General features: G+C 36.0%; 1 protein-coding gene across 2 annotated transcripts in view; it reads left to right on the top strand.

The window, feature by feature from the left end:
* The window catches only part of LOC112159634 (ERC protein 2), a 157,683-nt gene that overhangs the window by 34,292 nt on the left and 111,944 nt on the right, over positions 1 to 11,447 (top strand). For both annotated transcript variants that reach the window (XM_024293844.2, XM_024293845.2), the window contains one exon: positions 123 to 290. In XM_024293844.2, the coding sequence (XP_024149612.1) occupies positions 123 to 290 (168 nt within the window). The remainder of the gene's footprint in view (positions 1 to 122; positions 291 to 11,447) is intronic.

Below are 11,447 nucleotides of genomic sequence, written 5' to 3'. Positions count from 1 at the left end.
GGAAAAATCAAATAATGAACAAAAACTGATTTAAACTACTATAAACATGAACCTTGTTAACACCTAGAAATGATTGTGTTGTGGTTTTCTTTTAATTTTTTTATTGAATTTACCTATTTCAGGTGGACGCTCTTCGAGTTCGTCTGGAAGAAAAGGAACAGCTCCTGACAAAGAAAACGAAGCAGCTGCAGGATTTGAATGATGAAAAGAGCACACTAACAGGGGAGATCCGAGACATGAAGGACATGCTGGATGTCAAGGAGAGAAAAGTCAATGTTTTGCAGAAAAAGGTAATCCACATAAATGTTACTCTTCTTTTATATTACTTAAAATTTCAGACACAAATGTCTAATCACATTGTTGTTAAGCATACTATCAGAATAACGTTCTAAATTGCAATGTTTAATCACTTTTTGCTTTGCTGTGGCCTGTAAGATCGAGCCTGAAGTCTGCTTGCTCATTCACTCATAATGTCATTTTATTTTATGCTTTCCTCAGCTACCTCGCAATCAATTTGTGATGTAATTTACTTGCTACAGCAAAGTTCAACTGTCCTAATCAGCATTCTACTTTCAATAATTTAGTCAAACACTAAATTAAACAGCGAGAAAGAAAGTAAAGACTGCGATAGTGAGAGGAATAGTGAGAATTAGTGAGAACTAATGCAGATATTTAAAAAAATAGCACAAGTTCAGAGACCAATGTGCTGTAACAAATAGCAGGAATATATATATATATATATATATATATATATATATATATATATATATATATATATATATATATATAAGCTTTTTAGTTAAGCCCAAATTCAGTTCTTGTGTTGGTAATTTCAGGGTAGGTCTAAAGAGATGTATAATTATAAAAATGTTTGAGTATACAAGACAAGTGTCCTTAAACAGATCGCTTTAGTCTGGATCAAGAATGTCTTCCACAAAAGGATGGCATCTGAAGTGAAGTAGATAAATGCAGACACTAACTTTGTCTGACTTGATGAGGAGTCTGAATTTGGTTTGAGAAGACATGTATTGTAGATCAGAGGTACATGTTTAGGGAAGGATAGCTGGTTGTAGGTTCAGAAAGGTCCATTTGAATGACGACTGAGGAACGACCTCAAGGGTTCACAAAAAGAAAAGCTGTTTTTGTTGCAATTGGACTAATAAACTGTAAAGAATTGGGGACATCTCTTTGAAAAAATGCAAAATGTCTTTTTCATTCATTTGTTTTTAAATCAATCCTTGTCAACGGAAATTCAAAATCAATTTTTGATTCATGTTTTTAACTCACAACATGTTTTGTCTTTTGTGTCATGGTATTTCAGTCCATTGTTTTTTTATTTTATTAAAAGGGGGAACAACAACTTGTCCAAGTCTGTGTTTATCCTTTGATGCCACTGGCTCTGATGTATTTAATCGTTTACATGACCTTCCGTTCTCTAGAAAAAAGCCTTGTTGCGTGTGACACTTTTTTTTTTTTTTTTTTTTTTTTTTTTAACTGAAATGTTCCCAGAGGACATGGTTCCCATCCAGAACTATGTCATAGTTCTGGATGGGAACCATGTGAGATGATTAGATGATGCTGGTTGTATTTTAGCGGTGTTGTATATTTTACTGCTAGATGCTGCCTGTGGCACTTTCGTACTTCCGTACATCAGACAGTCAGGTGCTGTAATCCTCCACAGAAACAACTCCACATGGTTTGGATAGTCTTCGCATGAAGTATTAGGATTAAGACGGCTTCCTTCAAAGAGGAATTCTTCCCAAAATTATATTTGTTTTATTAAAAGTTCAGGTCCCATCAGTTGTGACACACACCTGTATGTATTCTCAGCACCTACCCATAAATCTGTTTCTATTCCATGGCCACAAATTCATTTTTGGGTTATGACTGTACTTTTGTCTCTCTTATAGTTACTAGGAGAAAGTCAATACAAACATTTTTAACCTTCTTGATTTCAAAAGTATACATAGTTGTGAATCTTTTTTTAAAGCTTGTTTTTTTCAAAGATATTCGTAATTTCAACATTTTCTTTTTTTTATATTTAAGAATTTCTCTAATAGTTTTGGGAAATATTTCAAATTTATCATCGTTTGTTCAAAAGATAGTTTTCCTGAGTTTGTAAGCACATGAAAAGTTAAGCTGAATCTCTAGATATCTTGAGAAGGATAACACTTTTTCAAGGCCTTCTAAATTGTTATGTAAACTTTAATCTTAGCTACATGTCATTAGTGGATGAAGAAACAAGAAAAGAAAGGATATGACTTTAGTGCCAAAGGCTCCATCTTGTTTCTGTAAACTTTCTGCATCGTAACGACGATGTGTGTCAGACCGCTTCAAGCATCATGTAATGTTCGCCTGTAAATGAATGGACAGTCTGTCATTCAGAGCAACAAGTCACTTTTGTACTTTATGGTCACACACATCCGGAAGCACACACACACCCAAACACACCTGTGCACCGTATGTTTGAGAGATCTTAATGACTTTTATAAGGGTACATATCTAAGCAGGTCATGGACGACCTGTGGGGAGCATGCTGGTTGTTCCTCTATACACTAATTACCTAACATAAAGGTCCTCCTGCAATTTCCTTGTTTCCTCTCGTGTCTTTAAACTGCCCTCCCTCCCCACTTGCTGAGCTCATTGTGATTTTGCTGTGAGGGTCACACAAGTGCCAATTTTTCTGAAATGCACGGCTGTCTGTTAGCAGAGTTTTTCTAAAAAGTCTTGAACTAAAGTTTTGCCTCTTCTTTTTAACCGCATGTTTCTTTCATAAAACAACCTCAGGCCTGCTGCACATCACAAGTCAGATTCAGATCCAAGTTGTCCACAGAGTCTATAACTTCCAGGGTTTGTTCCAGGGTGATGGCCGGATTTCTTCTCAGAGCCAACACTGTTTTAACATCCGAACTTCCGTTTTTACAAATTATTTCTGGATTACTGTGAAGTACTTCTACCTTAATTTGCTTTTCATATGACTAGTCTTCTGCAGGCAGCTCATCTTAATGCTTAAGTTGTTTTTAATAGCTAAACAATGACTATTATTTCTCAGAATTTAAGCTGCCATACTGCAAAATCCAAAGTGTACTTTAGGTTTTTTTTTCTCTCAGATTTTCTTTTTTGTCTTTCAGTAACTTTAATTTTGGGGAGGGATATGTTAAATTCACATGACAATCTAACCACCCAGGACAAAAAAAAAGAAAATTAAATGAAATAAAACAAAAATGGGTGCTCCAAATTCAGTTTCCTTGACATTAAGTAAGTTTTAGAAAGAAGTTGCTGCTCATATTAGCTCACACTGTAGCGACACCAGGACAACCATCACAGTCTGATTTCTTTTCCAGGTTTTATGTTTCCCTTATTTCTTGTAAACTGTATCCTAAAGATCTGTATATGGTGGGAAATCCAAGATTTTTATCCAGTTTCCTTCCTAGAGTTCTACTCCATAAATCAGTGCATTTCAAAAACAGAAGCTCAAGGTCAGCGTTTGTGTGTTTGAAGTATTCTCACTTAAAGATACACGTTTTTCACGAAAAAAAAAAGTATCTATGAAAACAGTTTTGATTTTCTTAACGTGGGTATTTAACTTTAAGCTTTTAATGCATAAAAAACTGAAGTCCACAAAGACTTCTTTAATAAGTGTGTGTCTCAAAACTCCAATGTTTTGCATCCACTTTGTGCAGATTGTAGCTTAGCTAGCCATTGAAGAAGTGGCAGTTCTCAAAGTCTTCAGAGTGGAATCAGTCAACCACACTTTGTTGGGCTGGTAGTCCTTTCTACATAATACCTTCACTAATGGACAGATCTTTACAGGGTTAAGAAGACGCAGCTGCTGCTTCAACAAGTATTCTGTCTGCAGTACAAACAGGTCCAAGGGCCCACTTGGTGATGATAATAAAAGTTGATGACAGGTCAAAGGGTGCATGGTGTTTGAGTGTGACTGAGGTGTGTGTGTTACTAAAAAATGCTTGGAAGGAATTGGCAGAAGTCTTTTTTACAAAAGGCCTGTTTATGTTTTACCAATTTTCACAAACGTTTGGTTTTCTGTTTTTTAATCTTTTGTGCTTTAAGTGTAGAAACATATGGAAAGTATTTTTTTTTTTACATTTAAAGACAACATTGGATTCAGTATCATCCCTATAGCCTCCTTTAAAGCTCTTGGATCTTAATTTTTAAAGATTTGACTGTCAATGGAATAAAGAGCACTTTGTGTGGCCATGTTTGTCATATGTATCACAACATAGAACAGGAGGACTTCTGTTTAAAACCCTTGGTCAATCAGAGCGTAACCAATGCATAATGACACGTGTGTTTATTTATTTTTCTGCTTTTGCCTTTATTAGCATTTTCCTGTTTCCTCTTTGGCCAAGAGGGTGAGGAGCGGGAGGTACATGTGCAGAGCCGGTTGTGGTGCGGTTTTTGGCATACATGTGTTATTCATGTTCAAACATTGTGGTCATCTCAATCCATATTCATATTTTTAGAAAGGCTGGCCGTGTTTATGAAAGTATAGTATCCTATATCATGATCCCTCCTATAGCAGGCATGCACATGGAGGTTTGATTATGTCTGCTAGGGCTGCATGTGTGAGGGTTTCTATGTGCACATGGAAGGATGCCCCGTCCATAACGAGCTCTCTCAGCAATGATTTATAGTGGGTTTTTCTTCCTCGAGGGAGCAGCCCTCTGTTTAAGTGGAGCCTCTGCTATTTTCTGTTAGCGCCTGCTCCGGCCAGGTGTCAGTGGCATAACTGTGAAGAGCAGTAAAATGAGGACTGATGTAAAAATGAATAGTCATTCGTTTACTTTTTTGGTTTATTCATTCATATTTTACACCTACTTCTTCCTATTTAAGATCTCATTGGTCTGGCAGTGTTCCCTGAACACAACCTGGCAAAAGGCGGAGTATGTGTATTAAATACACATTTTCCTCTTCTTCTTTTTTTTTGTTGTTGTCAGAATTTATTTTATTTTACATGTTGGCATGTACTTTAGAAGATTTTTTTTTTTTTTTTCTTTTTTGTCTCTTGTTAAATGAGGGAATGTGAGACTTTTAGTAACTCTATGCCCTCATGTAGCCTTTAACTGATGTTATTGCCCCAAATCAACATTCAATGTTTCCGTCTTTCTCATTTCTCTCTTCTTCCAACATGATTTATAACACATACACACAAAATAAATAAATAAATCTGGTAGCATTGAGTGTGCAACCTATATATTGAAGTGGAAGCTTTTGGTATTGACTGAAAGGAAAAATTGTTCAATGTTTAACATGTTTTCTGTAAACTTCTGTGGTGTCACTATGATGTAAAATGAGTGTCACACCCTTTGCTCAAGTAGAATATTATTGTAATTAATTCTCTGTTTTCTCTTCTTTAAGACTCAATCTAATGAAAATCATGATTTTAGTGTTTTTAACATGTTCTTGTGACTTTTTTCTGAAAATGGAGGAGATATAGACAGAAAATGAATCTTATAATTGCTTTTCTGAGTATTTCTTTTTTCAAATTGTTGTGAATCAGGATCAGACAAAAAGATGCCATTGGAAAAAGCTTGTAGCTATGACTTGACTTCTGCGCTACAGTCGGCGGGCCACTAGCTCCCTGCTTCGCTCCCTTCTGATGCATCAATTTGCAATTAAATAGATTCATGTACATCTTTGTTTTCCTGGTCTGAGCTGGCATCTGGCTCAAAGCTGTATGGATGGATAGCTGTGATATTGCTCACCATTTTTGTTGCACCGCTAATGTTGAGTTTGTCAGGGGATATAAACTAGAAGGAGAGATTGTAAACAGATAAATGTCAGGAAGCAGAGGATGGCCTCCATCAACAGTCCCGCCCACAACTCAGAGGTGAATTTCTAAGGAACTTTGACTTTTGCTGCTCTGCAGAAACTATGTCCTAGAAATCGATTTTGGCTAAAAACAGCATAATCGTTATTAAAAGAACACTGTGAATGCTTTGAAAATAGACCAAACGAATGACAAGAGTGGGACTTTAAAGCTTGATAGTTATAAAATAGCTAAAGAAAATTGCAACTTTTTATATCCTACACTGTAAAAAGTGAAACATTAGATCAAGTCACAAATGCTCTCTAATTTGTTACATTGATATATATATAAATCAAATTAAATCTAAGTTGACAACACCATCAACTCAATATTTTAATTTGATGAAAATTAAGAATTTTAAATGTAACAAATTACAGAGCTTTATTTAATTAATCCAATGTTTCACTTTTTACAGTTTAAGTATCCTGCATCCCCTTTCTTAGAATTGGAATGTTGTCTTTGAACCTTAGCAACAACTGAGCTAATGCTATCATGCGGCAAATGATATGCATTGATGTCTAGCAGTCTTCCCTATTTTCTCATCTCTTGTTTGCAAGCACAGTTACTCCCCCTTAATATGATTTTTACACTAATGATAAACCTGCAAATAAAAAAATATATATATATTTTTTTTTTATTTTAACAACAAAATATTGAATTTACAAAACGAAGAGGCCAACGAGACAATCACTTTATTGCATCTGATGTGTTAGTCAGTCTTTTGTTGGGCTAACGAGCTGTTTGTTCCCTCGCTACATAAGGAAAGAGCACTAAAGGTATGTCAGGTGAATAATTATGTGTCTAAGAGTAGTATTTCTCCAAGATCCCTACAGATAACTCTTTACTGTATTTTATGTGTGTTCCTGTGTGTCAGTGTGTGCAATCTTGATATATCTGTGAGGCCACCAATGTCTTTCATCCTAATGGGTTCCAGCTGGTCAATCACGGTGCAGAGACAAAGCCACAGATAAGCCGGCTGCAGTTGGGGAGGTTCTGGTAAACTGCGTGTGATAGCCCCCCCTCCTCCTCCTCTATATCCCCCTGTGCTCCTATCAGCAATCAGCCAGGGTTAATGGTGAGAGCCAGAGGCTGGGTGATTGGAGCCAGGCTGAGCATCAGTCAAAACAAATGGCGTGTTGGGCCACATATCAAGCCTCAGTCACTGTAGTCCATCCTCACCGACCTCAACATGTGCACTTCCCTTTGAGAAGGAGAGCGTAGGATCTGATGGTATCCTCATGGTGCCACATCGTAACTCAGGCTGACCCGTGAAGTTGCTGGCAGCCTCGTGTTCATACTTACAGATCTGTGAAAAGCAGTCAGGCTGATGTTCTCTGAAGAACACTCTGACCTTTAGAACCTCGGCTGAGTTATATGACTGTATTTCACTCATTTGACCAGATCAGTCATGTGGGCCTGGGTCAGTAGAGAGGTAACACACAGTTGTGTGTTATTTTTTTCTCTTTCTTTCTGATCAAAAGGCCTTATTCCCTCTGCCTGCAGAGGACAAAAAGAAAATACTTAATAGTGACAGTGCTGGAAGCATAGGCCTAAAAGCACCAGCGTAATTACCCAGCAATCATTGCAACATTCCTCAGCTGGGGGGGCAGAGATACAGTCTTGAGCCTAAAGAGCATGGACGTGGATGGACTTGGCCAACAATCACATCACACACACACAAATGCTTACGTATACACGCCAGCTTGCACAAGTGTAATCTGTCTTCATTGAACAGCTCTGGGTCGGCAGGACTCGCAAGTGCTCATTTTGCTTTGTGGTTGACCAGGAGAAATCACTGTGAAAACAACTCTTGCTTCGTTTTTCTCTGGGTGTCTCTGTCATTCATACAGTGCTAGCTAGGATCTGTGTTTGTGCGCTCGTGTAAAATACATGATGAATAGGTTGATGGCATATAAATAGTCTGCTACTAATAGCTGCATACTCTGGAAGAGTGTATAGGGATAGAGGGAGGCTGTCTACTTGTCAAAGGTGAGAATACTGTGTCTAGTTTCCATCTCCTGAGTCTGACCTGGCATTTATCATAATATTAACACTCTTATATGTATAGTATTCAAATAAAATGTGTGCCATGACCAAAAATCTCCTTGAACCTGAATAGGATGTGGCAGGTAGGAAAAAATGAATATAGATTGTATTTAACAGCACAGAAAATATTTTCTAGTAAAACATAAGTGCCATAAAATGCAGATGTTCATTGTTAAAGTAAACAAAAAAAACGTAATTTGGTTGAAAAATTGTTACCAACAATCTGTTTGCTATTAAAAAAAAGGTAAAACTTTAGATGAAGTGCTGCAAAACACTCAGTATAATGTTGACAAATATTGTCAGTACATTTGTTAAGCTTGTAATCAGTTTATTTTTATGGCTTTTGTAGACAATGGTCTCACTTTATATGTTAATGAATCTAAGTGTGTTAATGCTTATTGTGCTAATAAATGTCTTAGAAACATCTTATAACAGATGAATATTTTATGTTAATGTGTTAGTAAAGCTTGTTATGGAAACCTTATTATAAAGTGTTACTATATATATATTTGTTCTTTTACATCTCTGACAATCCCGATTAAATATTTCCCGTCAGAGTTGTTACCTATTTGTACTTTATTAAAAAAAACCCTATTTAAAATAAAACTAACCAGCACTTAAACAGCAACTATTAAAGCCAAGTTTAAAAAAAAAAAACGGTACACTGCAGATCTTTTCCAGAGAATGTTTTTTTTTTTTTTTTAAGTAATTTCTTTCCTTTACTGAAGGAGTGTAAGGATGTACTTTTTTTGATTCCAAAATCCTAATTTTTGTTTTCAATTCAATAAAATATGGTTCTGTTGCAGAACAACGTAAAATTTCAGAGAAGAAACAAGCACGATTGGCAAGACATGTTCTAATTCATTTTTATTAGTAAGAATAGGAATTCCTCCAGCAGTTTCAGTTCTTTGTAGTTTTCTGCTATGTAGTGTGTATGACTTTAGAGTTCAAACACTACACTTATCGATACCCTGTTTCTTTCCCCTCTCCTTCAGGCACCAGTCTTCATATAAACTCGGTGTACTCTGTCATTACAGCTAATAACAGATGAATAATAATAACTTTTCAGTCAAAGAATAACGGCTTCAAAAGGTCATTCAAGAGGGAAAGGGTAGGGATGTCATTTGATATTCTTAAGACCTCTATGTCCTATTGTCCTTTTACATTCTTAGCCAGAAAGTACCAGTTTGTAGAAATCACAGTTGTTGGATGTGTTATTTCAATGTAATAGTGTCTGTCTAATCCATGACTTTTACGTTTGGCTGCTCCTTTTGTTTGCTAAGACGTGAGATTTTGTGTCTTGTTGGATCTGTTGGTTAAATGGGTAAAAGAGGGAAAAAAAACAAAAACCTTTGACATTATTTTCCAAAATGAACTTTTCACTGATTTAGATTCCCTTTAAGAAAGGGAAAAAAAGGCAAAGATGAAAGAGAAAATTTGATATAAAGCAGCTAAAGAATGATTTCTCTGATGACAGTGACAGTGATTAAAAAATACCACATGGAGGCGCCAGTTTACACAGGATGACTGCACCGCAGTCTGTCAGCTTTGACCATTTGTGGTGAAAAAAGTACAGATAGGTTGTTGGAGGGAAACAGTCTGAAGCAAAAGGTCTTCAGACTGAAAAAGTAATTTTCTAACCTGTTCTTGATGACCTGCCTCTGTTCTTCAGAGATCCATGTCTGAGTGTTAAGAACTCTGTGAAACAAGCATTTCATTGGACGGAAAAAAATCTGAAGAGAATCCAAATGTGCATCTAGGAGACTTTACAGCAGTAGGATAACACACCGCCTTTTAGTCTTTGTTCTGTGTTTTACTGTGACCTAGATTTCTCTGGGGAAATCAACACTATGTTACTACATATTACACAGTTTGTGGTTACTGTCCCATTGTGTGTTTGTGCGTCCTTGAACTTAGATGTTAGCGCCAGGATCACTGGGTTTTACAACTGTTCCTGTTATATTTTCAGAGGTGACGACTATCAAGTTGCTTTTCTGAAATGGTAAGCAGTCATGGTTTGGTATTTTTATTGGTCCAAAAAGTTTTAGAAATACAAATGATTTTCTTTTCATGGTGGTCATGGCTCAGTGTTGGCCGCCTTTTTTTGTTCTGTTGAAAGGAATCCATTGGTGGCCACAAAGTTCTAATTCTTAGTTTGGATGAAAGACAGACGGGTCAACTGAGTTTGCGGTTCTACTCCTAAGCAATCTACTTTTAGACGATAGTTTTGTGCATGTGACACAAAGTCTGACAATCTCTTTACATTACATATAAATCAAGATTGTACTAATTGTGATTGTAATGCTAAGTTTACAAACATATGGCAAGATTCTCACAGGATTGGCAAGTGGCTCTTTTTCTTAATGTCACATATTGTAAAACAATACAAAGAAACTTAAGTGAGAAAATCTTAGTAACAGAATTTTTTTCCCCTACCTTTGAGGATCTACGGAGCCCCTAAAGGGACAATCAAAGTTACTATCTGCATGACAAAAATCATTATTTTTTATTTATTTCATTTTTGTCCTTTCAGGATCTCCGTAAAAAATATCTATCTTACTCTTAATCATAAATAAACGCATAATAAAAGCTTCTTTTACTCCAACTTCATGACACAATGAAACTATTTCGTATTAAAATTGTCAATTTAAGTTGAGTAGAGTTCTTGAAAGTGAGTGAGAGGAAGCAAACTTTACAATCCCACCCTCCCCTGCTTGATATTTATTTAATTAGAGCTGTGAGAAAAACTCTAACCATTTTATTGTAGGGGTAAGAACAAGTGATGGTTTTGGAATTCACCCATTTTTTGATGGTATCATCATTTCTAACAGAAAATGAGGTACTACAGAAAAAAAGAATTTATTACTATTATGTAGCACTTGCTTCTTATGCTGTGCTAGATGTTAGAACAAATAATTTGATTGAGGATTTAACGGTTAAGACAATTTGCCACCATCGAGGAACTCAACTTCATCCACAAAAAAACCTGGCCTGCATGCATTAACATGGCCAAAATAATCAATCAGTTACTGAGCTTAATAACCATCATTTTTCTAAACTTTTTATTATAAAAAACTTTAGAAAGTTTGCATCCAATGGCATTCAACATTACTCTACATAACATAAAACCAGCGTCTGGATGGTAAGGACAGACAGCTCTGCTGTTTAAGTTTACAAAACTCACCAATTCGAGGGTTTAACTTTAATTATTGAGAATTTAATTTGAGTGTATGGTCCTATGTACTGCAAATACAGAGGAAAGCCTAGTTTCACAAGTTAGTGCATGAACAAGGACAGTGACCTAATCAGAGTGTCTGTCTTGAGACATTGAGGTTTTGGGTTCAAATCATTGACTGTATATGAGAATTGGACTGAGTGACCCCCTCCCCCATGTTCCAAAAAAGGAAGTACCCACTGGTTCTAATAACCCAATAGACTTTTATTGAGTTAATTATCCATTAGTCAGTCATTATATTGGTCAGTATAACCATTCTGAATCTGTTGCTTTTTTTTTAACCATGTTCTTGCTAAAAATTATATATTTTTTCTTTAGTCCAAGTTATTCAAGTTA

The sequence above is a fragment of the Oryzias melastigma genome, linkage group LG7 (genome assembly GCF_002922805.2).
Source record: "Oryzias melastigma strain HK-1 linkage group LG7, ASM292280v2, whole genome shotgun sequence".
Lineage (NCBI taxonomy): Eukaryota > Metazoa > Chordata > Actinopteri > Beloniformes > Adrianichthyidae > Oryzias > Oryzias melastigma.
This window is presented reverse-complemented; position numbering and strand designations above follow the sequence as displayed.